Source organism: Abramis brama (genome assembly GCF_963993115.1).
Source record: "Abramis brama genome assembly, chromosome: 6".
NCBI classification, from domain to species: Eukaryota; Metazoa; Chordata; class Actinopteri; order Cypriniformes; family Leuciscidae; genus Abramis; species Abramis brama.
Genome location: NC_139968.1, coordinates 28,794,416 through 28,813,145, shown reverse-complemented (window position 1 = coordinate 28,813,145; position 18,730 = coordinate 28,794,416). Strand labels below are relative to the sequence as shown.

Sequence of the window (18,730 nt, the reverse complement as noted above, 5' to 3'; positions counted from 1 at the left end):
AAAGGGAACAGAGAAAATGACTCACTGCTCCTGACTAAAGAACTTTTGTAGCTTTAATAAGGATTAGTCTATATTTAATCTATATTTATGCAGTGCAGACTGTTTGATAACTTTATTCAATTTTGTATATTGTTCTGTATATGTTAGACAGGTAGAAAGGACTCATATGACATTTATTATGGGTTTATGTGAGGATTGTTTGAAGTTCACTTAAGTTTAAAGTTTATATATTATTTGAAGCCTAATTAATGTAAAAAAAAAAAAAAAGCTTTCAATTACACTATAATGTTGAATGGCTATAATTAAAATCGGGGGAAATAATCATTTTTATCCAGACATTAATAACTGTATTCGTATCAGTGATACTGACCTTCATTCATAAAAATATGCCATTAAACAAATATTTAAAATATAATGTATTTATGTTGTCTCTACATTAATTTGGAGATCAACAGTGAAATGATTGCATTATAAAATATATATAAATGAAATATAAACCTATTAAATCGTAAGTGTTTTTAATTGCGATTAATCGCGATCATCATCCTCATGTGATCGAGTAAAAAATTTTAATCGATTGACAGCACTAATGCATATGTTTGTATTTTTGTAAAATGTATTCCGTTACAGTTACAAATTACTTAATAAAAAAAGTATTCAGTAACGTAATCCAAGTACCACAATATGAAAGTAATGTAATCTAATTACTTTTGGATTACTTACTACTTAAAACCTATTAAAACTAAGCAATCATGTCTCATTTCCATAACTTGGGAACACACAGCCCTGAATATATATTTATGTAAAGGGCTATACAGACATCTAGTGGCTACAGTACGGTATTACAGATTATTTTGTTTTATTTTTAACTAACATGTACAAGGAAAAAATAAAAACGCATGTTTACAAATATAGGCCTACATGTTGACTAAAGCAGTGATCTTTCTTAATTTGCCTGACTGAACTTTGGGCGTTGACAGCGGGAGTTCCCCTACGTTACCTAAATATTGAACATCCCGTTAGGTGAGAAGAGATTAAGAAAGGACATTTTGGGTACTAAAAAAGCTACTCTTCTAATTTCTACAGATTCCAGCATCGCTAGAAAACTTACAACTGCGATCATACAAACCACTGAATTTTACTAGCAGCAGTGATTCAATCTGCGTCTGAGGAGATTGTAGAAAGCTTTTTTGTATCCTGATTACATAACGCCGTTACATGTATTATGTTACTCCCCAACCCTGAAGGAGCCTGAGAAGTTTCGAACCAGTGCCACCTAGTGGTAAAATAAAACTTTCAAATGCTTATAACTCTGGGTGTGGTTGACTTATTTTCACGGGTCATCTCCTTAGATTCCCTGAATCCTTGCTGAGTCCAACGATACCAAACATGCTAGGTTTCGCCTTACTGTTTGTGTAGCGTTGTGATCAGCGCTTTTGCCAATATCTTCGAAATCGTTAGACCGATTGAAACAAATCCACCATAGGAAGTTTGGAAACATAGGTCGTTGGCTATATGCTAATGCCCAAATGTCAAAATATTAATAGTAAGTGGCAAGAAAACGCAAACAAAGTCAGGTGTGGGTAATTTTTAATGTTTATACATCTAAATGTCTATAACTCCAAAACGAAATGAGATATTTTCACCAAATTTGACACACACGTATGGGCTCGCTATGAGGACACATAAAAAATGGTAGGATTGTGCGTCTTGTTGACGCTATAATAGAACAAAACATGAAATTGCCATTGACTTCAATACAGTATTGTGATATAAAATGCTATACTTAACAAATGCTTTGGTGTAACATTATGAAACTCAGTATGTGCCATCAGCACCATGCCCTGAAGGTACTTCAGAAAAAAGATTTTGAGACAACGCCACCTTTTGGTCAAAAGTTTTAACGAAATTTCCAAAAATGCTAATAACTTTTGAATAAATCTGCCTATTGTAATGACACTGGACTTAATAGATTACTTGGGTCACGTCGAGAACATAGATACCAAGTTTGCCGTATTTGATCAAACTTCCTGTCCGCCATCTTGATTTTCATTCAATACATACTTTTTCAAACTCCTCCTAGAACAATTGTCCGATTTTCACTAAAATCGAATCGTGTCATCTCTAGACAGTGCCGACTAAAAGTTATGGATTTCGTGTTGATAGATAAAACCATTTTCATATACCGCAGCAGCAAAGTTGACGTATGATGCCAAAAGGACTATTCAGGCTTTATCTCTGCAATGCCTTGACATATTGACACCAAACTTTGTACGTCATTGTCACTTCACTCTGACCACATCACATCAATTTCATAACTGCGCCACCTATTGGTCGAAAGTGATAATCCATTAAATCATGTTTTTAGTTACTGTATATATTATTATTATTCAGCTATTTTGCTTAAAATCATCTTAAAATTTCTTTAATTGCTCCTTGCTGCAGTTGGCCTGACAATCCCAGCCATGTTGGCATGTCTTATTATCTTCTTGTCCTTGGCCCCGATAATTGCTGCTTGCAGCTATATTATTGCATTTGTCATAGTCTGTAATTTACATATTTGCTTATTTTGAATAACAAAGATTAAATAAAACAAAATAATTATATTATGATCTAAAATTACAATACAAAATTTAATTACTCCATATAGTGAATTAAGATTTTGGTCATACCCACCCCTATCCCAACCTCTTAAACAATTTTATTATAATTGAATGTGTCTGTGACTACCCTTCTAGGATCACTGATGGCTAGTTAACCCTCTGGAGTCTGAGCTGTTTTCTGGGCCCTGGAGGTGTTCTGACATGCTCTGACATATGAGCTTTTTTCAGTTATTTATAAACATATTAATGGCAAAGGTGTAAATTCACTCTATATAGCACAAACAGGGCTACCAAAATATCTGATCAACATGCATGTATATGTTTGAATTTTTAAGAGAATAATGTTTATGCGTGGTTATTGGAAAAAATAAAAATGAAAGTTGCAGAAATAAGACCTCAAAACACATACTAAATATGTGTGAATAAGACTTTTTACTAATTAATTGTGTAGCTTTGAGTTTTGGCTTCAAAATGGTGTGAAAATCATCCTGCCTCATCGTTCTCATAAAACAGTACATTGATTTGAACTTTCTAAAACAGTTTTTTTGTCAGAAGAGGTTTATGCATGGGAGGGGTGGCCCATCAATATTAATGGGCCAATGGCCATCAATATTAATGAGATTCAGACCAGGGGTGTGACATACACTCTTTCAGTGGCTAATGGGCCATCAAGTGCCTGAACAAAGAAGAGGAGATTCAAAGGTTTTGTTTTTCAATCTGTTTTATTGTAATTCCTCTATGTGGAGGAACTAAATGTTCTAAATTTGCTCTAAGCAAAATAAATTAATCAGTCTGCTATAAACAAAGCAATTGTGAGCGATAAACAAAAGTAAAGGCAGGTATCTCACAGTAAATTCCTGTGCCCCGTTTATATGCGGGCTACAAGTAAAACAAATGTGAGCAAAATAAAGAATCCTGAAAAAACTCACAGGTTATAAAAAATATATATTAAGCAGCACAACAGTTTCCAACATTGATTTTAAAAAAATAGTCATCATATCAGAATGATTTCTGAAGGCTGATGGTTAGTGGAAGGTGGTCAGCAGAGCACACACATCTGAACACAGTCACACATCTTTATGCCACTCCTGAAAACAGTTCCTGTTTAACTGAAGACATAAGTGAACATTGCATGCCTGGCATTTCCATGGTGTTAAATTCCTTTTACCATGCTGTGCTTTGCAATGCACACATTCGCGGCGACCAACTGTGGCAACATCCCTGTCATCTGATGCCAGCTCAGCTCCTGGAACTGGCACATGGTCACTATTGGTCCGTTTTGGTGCTGTTTTCAGTGACACACCACAGAGCTCTGTTATGAGTTGCTCCATAAACTCTTTATGGGACAAATTACCATGTAGCTCTTTGTGCACAATGAAAGAGTTGGTGGAAGCAATGTCCAAGAAGTGTAGAAAGATCTTTCTGTACCACTTCATGGTTTTGTGCTGTGTTGTGTAGTACTGTAACAGCTGATCGGACAGGTCAACACCACCCATGTGTTTGTTGTATGCGGTCACAGGTGCAGAACATGGAAATGTCTTTGTCCTCCATGTATCTTGTGTTTTCACCCTCCTCTGTGCAGTGTCTCCTGAATAAGCAGGATGGATAGTAGAACAGACAGATACCTCTCGTGTGTCCATCCACTTTACAAATACAAGAGGTCCATCCCGAATCCACCTCATTGATCCCCTGGCAGATTTTTTAGAGAGTGAATTAGCTGCATTCCGAGGGCAGTCCTTCCTGTTGTCCCTGTAAGTCCCACATGCACCAAACTTCATTGTAAACAGGTCTTTGAGGAGCTTTGGACTTGTATAAAAATTGTCCATGTACACATGGTACCCAGAACCCAAAAATGTAAGATCTAAAAGAGATATTACAGCATCATATGACAGTCCATGGCCTGTGGGAAAATTGTTCTTTCCAGTGTACACAGAAAAGTCCACAGTGTATCCATTCGATGAGTCTGCAAGAACAAACAACTTGAAACCCCATCTGGTTGGCTTGGCTTTCATGTACTGCGTCATACCTGTGTGTGCTTTGCATGCCACCATTCTTTCATCCACAGCTAAGTTTCTTTTAGGATGATAGATGGCTTTACAAGCCTGACGAATAGTGTCCATGAGAGGTTTGACCCTGAAAAGACGGTCATGTTCAGCTGTGCCCCTCTTTCTGTCATTATCCATATCTGCATCTGGGTGACTCATGTGCACATTCCATGAAATGATGCGGTATCTGTCCCGGGACATAACTGTAGCTGGAAAGGGTACGGAGAAAACACTGCTTTTCCGCCAGTAGTCGCTGATGGAGCTCACCTTCACCATGGCCATGTAGAACAGCAACCCAATGTATCGGTACATCTCACTGATGCTGACATCTGTCCATTTATATTTGCAGCCCTTTGCAGTTGCCTTGGCAGCCTGAGCATTGGTGTTGTTGCACAGAGTTGACACAGCACTTTCTGAAAAAAAATGTTTGAATAGACTCATGGGCGAATGTGAGTCAACAGAAATCAGTTGTGGTCCAGTTTCTCGTGCAGGACGGAATCGCACAGTCTGTGGAACCATGTCAACATCAGTCTCTGTTTTCCATGCCAGAGTGGACTGCCTGTTGCTTGCCTGCTGGTTAGCCTTGGCTCTCTTCGGGACAGGTGCTTGGACAAGTTCATTGTCACATCTGTAAAAAAACAAAAAAACAAACATTTGAGCATGCTAATAACACAATTAAAGAAATTGTATTATAATTATGAATCACTAATGGCCATGGATAAAAAAGACAGCGTTTTTTGTCATTTCACACAAGAATAGGTGGCTACTTTTATATTATGATGATGTAAAAACAATTAGGCTATATTTTATTTGTAAAATATTACGTCCTATGCACTTACTCAGTATGATTCTCGATCGCACTGAGAACTGCACGACACCTGCGTGCCCCTCTGTGGGGTGCTGGAGAAGGAGAGCTTGACACATTCCTTAAAAAAAAACAAAAAAAAAAACTGTTAGCATACATTATTCAAAGTAAACTGATGAGCAATTGATGGTTATGGACGCACAATGTGTATATTTGTTGATGGCCCATAGGATGGAGAAATATATTTATGGGCCATTGACCGCGCCACCGCAAGTATCTGTTGATGGCCATAAAGACCGCACGCATTTAGTGACGCACGCAATGAATGGATCGTTCGCGAATGGCACACATCTCTACATTTCAAACATTTACACCTGTATTCACAAACATCTGTGCATAAGGCAGTATTGAAGCGTGTCATATGCTAACCAAAACCGAACATTAATATAAAAATATAATGTATTTAGACAGTGTCACATATTTTACCGGAGGATGAAATATATTTGCACTAAATCACATTATAGGCCTATTACCAAAGCAGATATTTGCAAACAAGCTACATTACACATAAGGAAGCATTTTGGCATGATAATGTCATAAGCTAATCACAACTGAGTGAAATATATTTCATTTACAAATATGTTTAAAGAGCAATATCACATTTAAAAAAAGTATGCTCACGTGTAAATAGCCTACACGAATGTTATGATATTGTAAGGCAATCGCTCCTGTAAGATGTCAAAAGCTAGCCAAAACTAGGCAAAATATAGTCTGAAATTTCATATGAGCTCTATATTATCAGAAAAAGAATTATATAACAGTAGCAGCTAAACAACTTACTCCGAACGTGTGTCCTCGGCGGGATCAATTCGCTCTTCAAAATGCTGCCGTTCGTCATCCGAGTCTTCATCTTCCTCCGAGGAAAAGGTGAATTCTTCCTCGCTGTCCAGAATCATCTGAAGGGCGTCTTTACCGGAGAAACGTGCCATCCTCTCTAAACGCGATGAACTATCAGTGAATCTGATCTGATGAAACTTCGTGTTTTCAAAGCATTGATCGGGGGGCGTGTGCACTGCATAGATCACCTCCTAAACGATTTACCATGTGAATAGTGCCGGGGGCGTGGCGGCCGCAGCTTATTAGAGATAATGAAGGGAGAACGAAAAAACGGTACCTCTCCTTGCTTTCAAACGGATTACATAAAATTAGAATATTTGTTTTTTATATGAATTACTTCATTAAAAAGAAGAGAATCCAATCTTCATAAAGACATATCTCACGTGCCTGTGGGAGAAGTATTCGCTGAGTTACGACAGATTTTCGGACGCGTTTCAGAATGGACTACACTGGCAGAGAGGAGGCAGAACTCGCATCACGTTTATTTTTCTTTATTTGGCAAAAAGCACAACACTTTGTTTTTATTGTGAGTATACACAAAAATAATACACATTTAACAGAATCGATTGATGTATGAAACTTGTTTTGTAAAATCAAAGTCAAAAGAGTATTTCGGGTCTCAATTCAACTCATAAGGAAAAAAGCGAGCAGATCACGCCGGCGTGATCTCCGACCTCTGAGGGTTAAAGGTTGAGGGCAGCCATTTTTGGGTTGAGATGATTGTAGTATTTAGTAAGGGTGTGCACGAATAGTCGAATATTAATATTAGAAAAATAAAAATACAATTTTAATTTTACTACGTTGCTTTGGTGGTTGTAAATGCAGTGAATCCATGATAAATCCCAAGCACTAAAACTCACAGTTATAACTAAATCCACTGGGTGGCGCTGTGGAGCGTGTTAATAAGTTGATTGTATTTGATCGCATAATGTTGTAGTCTGCCCCGTGAAGTTTGGAATTAGATGAAAAGGATCTTACTAAATTATCTTACAAAATGGAGTTACTTTTGATCAAATTAATTAATGAAACTGAGTTATCATAATCACCACGCCAATGATAAATCACATGAAATCTTAAAGCTGTAGTCTACGATGTTGAAAATCGGTCGAGAAAGCCTTTTCCCTCCACACACACCCCCCTCCCCTCCTGATCCCTCCCACCGGGAAACGACCTGAACAACGTCACTCAGTCAAGCTGTGATCACCGGTAGTAAACATCAGCGCATCTTGTTCAAATTCCGATCGGCTCGAACAGAAACCCGCTAGGCCTACTGAAATATATTCAAGCACTTCAAGAAATATAATTACTTTGACCAGTGATAGGCGATGCTAAACGGCTAACATTCCAATGCCGACCGGCAGCATAAGCATGTTGTCAGACTGATAAAAAGCTATTTATGTAACACCTCACACCATAAAAGTATAAATAAATGCTTACCTGCTCAACAAAAAGTCAGCCGTGTCAGCGTCGTTTTTTTCGGTTTGTTTTTTCTCCATTGCTGAGCTGATGCTACTTTGCTAGCTACCATAGACTGTCAGCTGCTTGCCCGCGAAATTTCATGTCGCAGGAGGGGGGCGGGGTGGGGTTTGGTGGTGGGGTGGAGACGCGAGCGTCAAGTGGAGCGGGGGATTGGATGAGAGCAGTTGTCCAATGTAAGCTGTCCGGCCAGACAGCTTACATTGGTCAACTTCTCTGCAGCTGTACACCCAATAGAGTGAATGGATTTTTTTCATTCTTTTTTCTCTTCATATTGTTAGGATTGTACTGTAGAACCATAACCATGTAGTGTACCGCTCAGATCTGACTGTTAAAGAACTTAGGCCATTTGAAGTGACATCCTTTGAATATATTGCTGTGAAGGTTGTTTCAACCATACCCCTTCTGCTATTGCTAATTTATCGCCCCCCTAAACCATCTGTAAATTTTCTGTCTGAATTGAATGAACTTCTCACTGTTATTTCATCTCTTTGTTCTGCTATGATTATGTTAGGGGATTTTAACATTCATGTGGATACAAATTGTTCATACACCTCAGAGTTTAACTCTGTATTGGACTGTTTTAGTTTGACACAGCATGTTGACTTTCCTACTCACACTCACGGCCACACTTTGGATCTGCTCTGCTCTTCTGGTCTAAATGACATCTCTGTCTCTGGTTCCATCTCAGGTGTCTCTGACCATAAGCTTATTGAATGCCGTTTTCATATGATCACTCCTCCTCCATCCTCAGAAAAAACAACTATCACATGTCGTAACATCAGGCCAATAAACCACAGCATGTTTGCTGCCTCTATAGCAGGCTTGTGCACAATTCAGAATTGAATTGAGAATGACTCCTTAATTCCAATTCAATTCTTGAATTTGAATTGAATTTGAATTGATGTCAAAAACGGGATCAAGAATTACAATTCGAATTTGAATTAAAGGAGGCAGAATTGCAATTCAATAAAAATTCAAAGAAATTCTATATTTTAAGTGAAGTGTTTAACAATTAAGCTTTACAGTATATGTCAGATATGATTGCATTATAAATGATATTAGTTTGAACTACTTGTACAGATTACATTAAAAGCATATGTTTTCCCCCAGCAATGAATTTTAAAAGCTCTAGTCACAGAACAAATAATTAAGTTTGATTTATTGTAATTGTAATTTTGTGGAACATGATGGAACATAACTCCATTTCCCAGAATGCTTTACTTTAACCAAGTATTTAACCCTTGTGTTATGTTGGAATTCTGTGCACTCCCCTTATGGTTCGGGTCAAATTGAATTGGATTCAATACAATTCCTCAAAAATCACACTATGAAAAACAACACAGATTCAGGTACAAACTGTAAACTTTTAATATCAACATTTGTCAAATATTCCAAAAAATAATATATCTGAAGATATGTTTTAATGAAAATGTTTTTTAACCATTTTTTAAAACTGTTTTGTTTTGACAAAATTTGAATATACATTATATTTTTATATATTTGAATATACATTTTTTTAAATTATTTTATTTTATTTATTTTTTGCTTAGAACATCATAACTGTACAATTAATCTGAGCTAATTTTTCCTGCTGTCTATGTCAAAGTCTCAAGATATTTCATATATCTTGAATATATAAATGAGAGCTTATTTTACTATCTGTGTCTGTCAAAGATTTTCATTTGTAATTTGCAATTAATTCTGAACACCATGATTTAGCTTTTTCAAGTGTGTTTGGTTTGGGTTTGAGCACTTTTAGATACACTTACACTTTAGAACTGGAGTTGATGCCCTGACATACATAAAGAAAATGTTTTTATTTTGTGTCTGTACAGTTGCTTTTGAATAGCTGCCTATGATGGTCACTGTATTGAAATAAGTGTGGAAAACCTATTTTTTTAGGTAGTAAAAAAAATAAAATAAAGTATAACCAAGAAATGTTATTATTTTGGGTCCGTATAGTTGCCTTAGAGCGTTAAAATATGCAGGTCAAATTGACCCGCAAACATCATGAAAGTAACAGTAATTTTGTTTGTAAATGTCAAAAAACACCAGCATGTTGAAACTTTGCATGCATGTTCGTGATGATAAATGAGAAAAAGTCACAAAATATCAAGAAAAAAAACATACAGTAGGTTAACCAGTATTTCCAGCAACTATAAAATCTAAACGGGTCAAATTGACCCACAACATAACACAAGGGTTGCTAAACAATTTGAGGTGGACATTTGTTTGAAAGCACAATTTGATGGGCAACACTGGACTTTTTAAGTTTCAGAAGTCCCTTACAACTTCACTCTGCACCTGTTGAGAGAATCTTTAGTGTTGCAGGAAAGATATTCAGACCAGAACGGTGCAGACTCAATGAAAAAACATTTGAGGAGCTATTGAGAATTAGATGCAACAGTGTTGCTCAGTAATTTTTTGGATTGGAAGAAATGATAACTGCATTTACAACAACTTTGTGTTTGTGTGATTACTTTGAAATGAAAATGACATTGGAACAAAACTAATTAAACAACACTGAGGGGGTAATTTATTTCAAGAATTTGATCTATATCTATTTTAGAACAAAATGTATGCAGGGTTGAGGAGTAAGTAGTTACGTCAAATGAAATATCTGTTATTAAATTACAAAATTAATGTAATTGTATTTAGTTGTATTACTGAGGTAAAATGTTTAATTCAATTAGTTACTAATCAACTTAAAACGAAATTGCTTTGCATTGATAAAGTTATCCAAATAAAGTAATCCAAACCACATCTATAATGGGTAACTAAAAACAGTAAGCAATAACATTTCCAAAGTAACCTTCCTAACACTGAATGGATTCGAGACTCAACCCAATCTTTCTGTTGTGTGACTGTGTGGAATTGCTTTGAATTGCCGTGAATTTAATTCCACTTCCTGTCATTCCAATTCAAATTCAATTCAACGTCCAGTGGGGCGGAGTAAATTCAATTCAAATTCCAATTCATGAATTGAATGGAGGCCAATTCTGAAATTCTGAATTTTGCACAAGCCTGCTCTATAGAGGCCTCACCACTATTGGACCTTGACGAGCTCTCGTCCGCGGATGACCTAGTTGCTACGTACAATGGCACCCTGACCAGCCTGCTTGATAGCTTAGCCCCTGTCAGGACTAGGCTTATACCAGCTAACCGTACTTGCCCCTGGTTCACCCCTGAGCTCAGGAAACTTAAGGCCTCTGGCCGCCGTCTTGAACGGCTATATAAGAAAACTGGCCTTACAATTCACTCCATGCTTTACACCGAACATACTCTGACATATAGGGATGCCCTCAATGCTGCCCGTTCAAACTATTACTCATTACTCATAACCTCCTCCATGTCCAGGCCTAAAACCCTTTTCAGGACTGTGGACAAACTCCTCAAACCACCTGTCACTGCCTGTCCTAAGACCCCTGAGCAGTGTCAGGCCTTCTTACACTTCTTTGATGACAAAATTAGCCAAATTTACCACTGCTTCAACCCCAATGCTATCTCTCTCTCTTCATCTCCCCCCTCTCTGGGTCCTAAGCTCTCCCATTTCACCGCTATTGACTCCCTCACTATCACTGACATTATTAATAAATCAAACTCTTCATCGTGTCAGCTTGACCCTGCCCCCACCCCTCTACTTAAAGCCTGCAACACATCCTTATCTGAACCCATTGCACTGATTGTAAACACCTGCCTGAACTCTGGTGTTGTGCCTGCTGCCCTCAAGACTGCCCGCAGTCACACCCATTCTCAAAAAACCGGACTGCGACCCAACATCACTATCAAACTACCGCCCTATCTCCAACCTCCCCTTTCTGGCCAAGGTAATGGAAAGAGTGGTGGCTTCTCAACTTCACACTTTTCTTAATCACCATGACCTGTATGAGTCTTTTCAATCTGGCTTCCGTTCATGTCACAGTACAGAGACTGCTCTTCTACGCATAGTTAATGACCTCCTCCTGTCTGCTGACTCTGGTTCACTTAACATTCTCATCCTCCTTGACCTTAGTGCTGCTTTTGATACCATCAACCACAATGTTCTAATCGCCCGTCTGTCTGCTATTGGTGTTTCTGGCACAGCACTCACTTGGTTTCAGTCTTACCTCTCCAACAGAAAGCAATTTGTAACACTGGGTCCACATCAGTCTTCCAAGTCCCCTGTCACTCGTGGTGTTCCCCAGGGTTCTGTACTTGGGCCACTACTCTTTCTCATATACATCCTCCCTATTGGGCAGATCATACGCAGCCACGGTCTTAACTTCCACTGTTATGCAGATGACATCCAACTCTATCTTACCACTCCCTCTCCCTCTGACCCACCACCATGCTCCCTCACTGACTGCCTTTCTGACTTAAAATTATGGATGCAAAACAATTTTCTCAAACTCAACACAGATAAAACCGAAATTCTCCTGATTGGCCCTAAAAGCATTCTCTCCAAATCTCCCAGCTTCACTCTCAACATTGATGGTTCACCTGTTCACTCTACCCCTGTTGTTAAAAACCTTGGCATTCTGCTTGACTCCTCCCTTAGCTTTGATCCTCATATCAAATCACTCACTAAGACTGCCTTCTTTCACCTCCGCAACATTGCTCGCCTCCAACCCTTCCTCTCTGTTAGTGATGCTCAGATTTTGGTTAACTCCTTTATTATGTCCCGTCTAGACTACTGCAACTCACTTTTCCTTGGTCTCCCTGCTAAATCACTTCAAAGGCTACAATATATTCAAAACTCAGCAGCCAGGCTCCTCACACATACCAGACGATCAGCACATATCACCCCTATTCTCCACCAACTCCACTGGCTACCGGTTCCGTCCCGGATCAAATACAAAGTGTTACTACTCACCTTCAAAGCACTCCACAACCTTGCTCCCCCCTACATCCGTGACCTCCTGATCCCTTACACTCCTTCCCGCTCACTCAGATCCTCTGACCAAAATCTCTTGGCTATCCCCCGCTCCAGACTCTCCACCCTGGGTGGCAGGTCCTTCAGTGCCTTGGCCCCCAAACTCTGGAACCGCCTCCCACAACCTCTTCGTGACTGTCCTTCTCTTCCCTTCTTTAAAGCACATCTCAAGACCTTTTTTTTTAACGATCACTTCAGAATTTATTCTAAGCTATAGTTTTTAACCACAGATTTGCGATGGCGCTCTGTGTGCTTTAGAAACACCTATCTTCCATAAAATAATCTGTCAAAGTTCGTAAAGGTTGAAGCGAATTACAGGGACATTCACAGGCTTTATTGAAGGCTAGGCTACAGGATATTCGAGAAACGCGCACTTTGCTTAGCCTACACTTGCAATGTGTGGTCTCAACCTTAGGTATAATCTGTATAAATGCTCTTTGAAGGCATTATTTATGTCGTTTGGAATGTAGTGTGTTATATATTAAAAATATGAAACTCACTGACTGAAAGCTGCTTTCAATTTCAAATGCGCATGCAGTGTGCGACTCCGTTTAAGTAAATGTACTTGCATCTCAAAATTGTTTTATGACGCAAAATTACTGTTAACACAGTTATGTCAGTTATGTATTGAGATTAAATAGACAGGACAAACCACATCTTATATTTCAAAAGAGATCTGCATTAGTGTGAATGCAGCTTATTAGATCTCCCGCTGTCTATGATGTCATCAGCAATAATTAAACAACAGTAAAGTTGAGAAAGAGAAAAATCACTAATAGTTCTTGATTGGAAAATGTTCGGATACTCTTAAATACTAAAAACACTCTTTGTTTATTTCTTGTAATAAGTTTATTTGTTCCTCTTTATTATTTACTACATTTGTTTATGTTTTAAAGCTATATTAGTTTATAGGCCTATTTCAAATTCATAACACACAATTGTTTTAATTGACATATGAAATTAACTAAAAAATATTTTAAGATTTTTTGGATAAACTTGTTGATAAAGTTTATAAACTAATTATTAAGATAGAAAAAAGTAGATCAAGAATTGTTTTGAAATCAGATCGTGACTCTCAGAATCGAAATTGGATTGGATCGTGAGGTGCCTGAAGATTCCAAACCCTAGTGGATATTGTATGTCTTTCTCAACATAAACGTGAAACAATATAAACACGATAACCATATGCTGACTTGTATATGTACGTTCTGGGAATATGAACAATTTGGGCAGTCTGCTTTATTAGCGTTTTTTTCCCATTCGTGCTGCTTGAACTTCTAATGTTTCTGTTCTTTATATTTTTTGTTTACACATATTGTTTAATGTTTTCAACTAAAAGAAAACCTTAAGATATAAAGTAAGCTTTTTGTCTAATTGTAAACTTGTTCAGAAATGGTGAAAAAACTTGAATATAAAAAAAAAGTATTTCTCGTTAAACGTCATTTAAATAAACATTCAAATATTAGTTTTTTTTTAATGAGCCCAAATATTCTAATACAATATTTTTGAAAAATGCCCATCCCTAGTTTTTTATATGACAGAATTAATGTATTATAATGCTTTTGAGGGAGCTATTCATCTTTGATTCTGCTTTCAGCTTTGCTGCTGATCTTGACTGAACACTTCCTGTAGTTTATGAAGTTTTACACTGTGGAGAAATTTTTGCCCTTTTTGTCCCACTTCTCTTTGCAAAGCTTCTTCAGCTCAGTGAAATTTGTAGGCTTTCCAGCATGAACTTTGCATTTCAGGTCCTTCTGCAGCATTTCACTGGGGCTCAAATGTACTTTTCTTAGGCCATGTCCTTTTTTCGTGTTCCTTGCATGTTGTGTATCATTCAGATCAAAAAGTTTTACTATTGTAGAGTTTTAGATAATTGAAACCTTGATGTTGTTGTCTACCATGTTAAAGGTCTCTGGGTTTTTTTGTTTGCCTGCATATTCAGTTTTTGCTTTTCAATTCATTTGTACAAGGAACTTGCAATTAATTTATACAAGGAAAATGCAATCCAAAAAAATGAAATCCATTAGTATTATAGAGGTAATTTCTAGAATAGCTGATTAAAAAAAATTGAATATTGCATTTTCATTCCTGTTCTAGACTTTCAGACTGCAGTATCACAGAAGAAGGTTATAAAGCTCTGGCTTCAGCTCTGAGATCAAACCCTTCACACCTGATAGAGCTGGATCTCACAGGAAATGATCCTGGACAATCAGGAGTGAAGGAGCTCAATGATTTACTGCAGGATCCAAACTGTCAACTGAAGACACTGAGGTATGATGTGTTGAAATAATACAAAAATTAAAGATATTAAGGTGAATTATTTATAGAAATATTATTGTATTTGTACTACTGTTGCATTAAATTCAAATTACTCTTCAACATAGGTTCAGATTCAGATGATGTCTTACATAAAGTTTAGTTGAGAACTGAATTGAATTCTGCTTCATCTTCTCTTCTGCAGGTTTTTGGGTCCTGCTGCAGATGAAGCCTGTCAGTATGTGAGAGGAATTGTGGGTGAAAACCTGTTACTCCTGAGAGAGCTGAATCTGAGTGAACATGAACTAGGAGACACAGGAGTGAATCAGATCTCTGCTCTACTGCAGGATAAACACTGTAAACTCAACTCACTGATGTGAGTATTGTGAATTATTATTGTACATTTAAAGTAACTTAAATCTCAGTGATCGCTGAGTGTTGGTTTCAATTACTTTGTGTTTGTAAATTCTCTCTCTCCTGTTGATCATTTTAGGCTGTGTAATTGTGGTCTAACAGAGGAAAGCTGTTCAGCTCTCGCTACAGTCCTGAGATCAAACTCCAGTCTGAAAGAGCTTGACATGAGCAACAATAATCTGCAGGATTCAGGAGTGAAGAAACTCCAGGACGCATTAGATAATACAAACTGCACACTGGAGAAACTCAGGTGAGTTCAATGAACCACTGTTTTTATCTTACAGAAATCAGGTGACCATAACACAATAATCCTCAGTAATCACTGAATATTGGTATCAAGTACTTTGTGTTTGTAAATTCTCTCTCCTCTTCATAATTTTAGGCTGCGTAATTGTGGTCTAACAGAGGAAAGCTGTTCAGCTCTCGCTACAGTCCTGAGATCAAACTCCAGTCTGATAGAGCTTGACATGAGCAACAATAATCTGCAGGATTCAGGAGTGAAGAAACTCAAGGTCGGATTAGAGAATATAAACTGCACACTGGAGAACCTCAGGTGAATACAATGAATAATTGTTTGATTTTAATAATGCCATTCTCTTTTTTATATTATTGTGGTAAGAAATAATAAAGGAAATAATAAATTAGATTAATAAAGTAAAGATAAATAAAATATATGTGACATTTTTCATATAAATCTTTTTTGTAGTAATACTAATTATGTAATAAATTGGATTATAATAAAACATTTCTATAGACTTTCAGACTGCAGTATCACAGAAGAAGGTTATAAAGCTCTGGCTTCAGCTCTGAGATCAAACCCTTCACACCTGATAGAGCTGGATCTCACAGGAAATGATCCTGGACAATCAGGAGTGAAGGAGCTCAATCATTTATTACAGGATCCAAACTGTCAACTAAAGACACTGAGGTGAGACATGAAATAATACACAGAAAATGATTTGCATTCAAATTATTTATAATAATATTATTTCACTAATACAGTCTGTTGCATAAAAGTAAATTCAAGATAAACCCTTTCACATAGTTTCAGAATCAGTTTCTGTTTTTCACTAAGTTTAAGAAATGAATTGAATCCTGCTTTATCTTCCCTTCTGCAGGTTTTTGGGTCCTGCTGCAGATGAAGCCTGTCAGTATGTGAGAGGAATTGTGGGTAAAAACCCGTTACTCCTGAGAGAGCTGAATCTGAGTGAACATGAACTAGGACACGCAGGAGTGAAGAAACTTGCTGCTGTACTAGAAGATAAACACTGTAAACTGAACATGCTTATGTAAGTTTTATCGTTATGATAATTATTTTTAACCATTTGACACGTACGATCACCGGTGTGATCAGTCTAGGCTGGTCCCTGGAGCGTACGATCACACCAGTGTGATTGGAACGTTCAGTGCATCACATGATCAACTGCTTAATTCAAATGTGCTTTCACGCTTTTGTTGGAGCTGAGCCAGAGACGGATTTGCTCAGTGCTTGTCATATATCACAACTATTCAGTGTTTTCAACCACATAATGTTTATTTTAGGTTTCAGTCAGTTAAATACACATTAAGTACTGACAAAATGTAAAATACACAATGATATATATGGAAGCGGAAATAATAATACTTTCCATTATAATTATTGTTTTATTCATATCAGATACAAAGTGTAAGTAACTGTGAAGTTTACTCTATTCTTCTCCAAGTTCACCAGCTACTTACTTTCATGCATTTCAAGAGAATTGGATGAATTCAAGTGTTGTAAATTCAACAGATGCGATTCTCTGAACTGCGACGCAAACTAATATGGCGCAGCCCATCGCACATAAAGCTCAAATAACGTGATCATTATAAAGGTGTTTGAACAACAAAACACATCTTTACATCTTACACATATTTGACAATCGGAATATCACATTTCATGTTATAGTTAACAAGTTTGTGAATATTTTGTATAAAAAAGGAAAATGAAATAAAAGCAAATCATCAGTCATTCAGCACTAGTGTGGCTGCGGTGTGTCACGTGCAAGCGGCAACCTCCCCGTCTTTCTCTTGAAACCAACACGGAAGTGAGTTAAACTGCAATTCGTTGACTGGCCGCTTGAGGCTGATGTCAGAAGTGAGTCAAATCTGTATCTCCCCCATGTTAAAATGCCAAATTTTACAGCAGAAAAAAACGTGTTTACAGCCTGGTGTCTGTATGTTTTTTTGGTCTATAAAGCTATTTTTGCCCTTCATGACAACTGTGAGGGGGGTGAATTTTTTTATAACTCATCCGTTTAGTTGATTAATATTTAAAGTTCTGCATAATTAAGGGTGTGGCCACTTGAGTGACAGGTGGGTTGTCGCTGATGTCAATGCTAGCCGCTTGTCTGTTGTTACTTGCCGTCACTTCACCTCAGCAAATGTTAGCTGCTGAACTTGCCATCTCTGCCATGTTTTGTGCTTTTTTTTTCGGGATTATTTCATACTATTGAATACACCCATTAAGTAACGTTAACTTCGCCCACGGCTTAGGATTGTTGTCGTCGAGTATCGTTCGAGAGAACAACCAGCGCTGTATTTCAGTTTTCCTCTGTGAACATGCACTAATGGATGTCTGACAATTTCGTTGCTTTTTGGAGTTTTCAGATTTAAAAACGTCAATAAAGGCTCGTTCGTTCTGCTCTCACGGAACAGATATAGATTATAATATGCTTATGTACCGTCAGATGAAATCATGCAGGCGTCGGCGCTTTCTCCGTCCATAAATGCACATCCATGAATGAGCGCGGATTTTCTAGCGCATTTACTTTAACTTCATAGGCAATATATCTATAACCCATTTGAGAGGCGGCCAAAATCAGAATTTAAAATGGACTGAATAAGCTCTCTATGAACTTGACGAGCGATGCCGCGCTGACGGACCATAAAGAGTGACTGACGTGCACATAAATCACTGTCACACACACACTCTCAGAGTAATATTAAGTTACTGCATAATACATTTTCAACTAACGTTAGCAGAATAGTACAGAATCACAATACACAGTCTCACTTGTAGCCGTGTCTTTTAAATATTATAATATTTCGAAGGGCAAAAACAGGAACTTTTAATTGGCTTTACATCATCAGCTAACTCGATCACGTCGAGCCATAGATATAAACAGTGTTTATAGATATATCATAGATATAAAACAGTGTTTATATCTATGACGTTGAGCTAGGTGATTTCGGCTCCTCAGCTCCACTCACGCCCCGCCTGTTTGCCTATTTTCTGTTATCCGGGAGTGACGCGAGGCCAAGATGGCGACGGCCGGCTCCGCCAACTTTAGGCTTCAAA

The 18,730-nt window shown here is 37.6% G+C and overlaps 2 protein-coding genes across 2 annotated transcripts in view; one reads left to right on the top strand and one right to left on the bottom strand.

Annotated features, from left to right (window-relative positions):
• LOC311085623 (uncharacterized protein) overlaps positions 1–18,730 on the top strand; it is a 159,792-nt gene that overhangs the window by 21,891 nt on the left and 119,171 nt on the right. Inside the window, exons 10-15 of the mRNA XM_084118156.1 lie at positions 14,839–15,012; positions 15,203–15,373; positions 15,491–15,661; positions 15,794–15,964; positions 16,166–16,339; positions 16,530–16,700. Coding sequence (XP_083974282.1) covers positions 14,839–15,012; positions 15,203–15,373; positions 15,491–15,661; positions 15,794–15,964; positions 16,166–16,339; positions 16,530–16,700 — 1,032 coding nt within the window. The remainder of the gene's footprint in view (positions 1–14,838; positions 15,013–15,202; positions 15,374–15,490; positions 15,662–15,793; positions 15,965–16,165; positions 16,340–16,529; positions 16,701–18,730) is intronic.
• On the bottom strand, positions 3,629–6,657 carry LOC311085176 (piggyBac transposable element-derived protein 4-like; the record flags this gene model as incomplete). Its single annotated transcript, XM_084117610.1, has 4 exons — positions 6,294–6,657; positions 5,488–5,574; positions 3,772–5,276; positions 3,629–3,660 (listed from the first exon to the last, which is right to left on the bottom strand). Exons 1-4 carry the CDS (start codon positions 6,440–6,442, stop codon positions 3,629–3,631), a joined length of 1,773 nt encoding a protein of 590 aa, XP_083973736.1. The 5' UTR covers positions 6,443–6,657.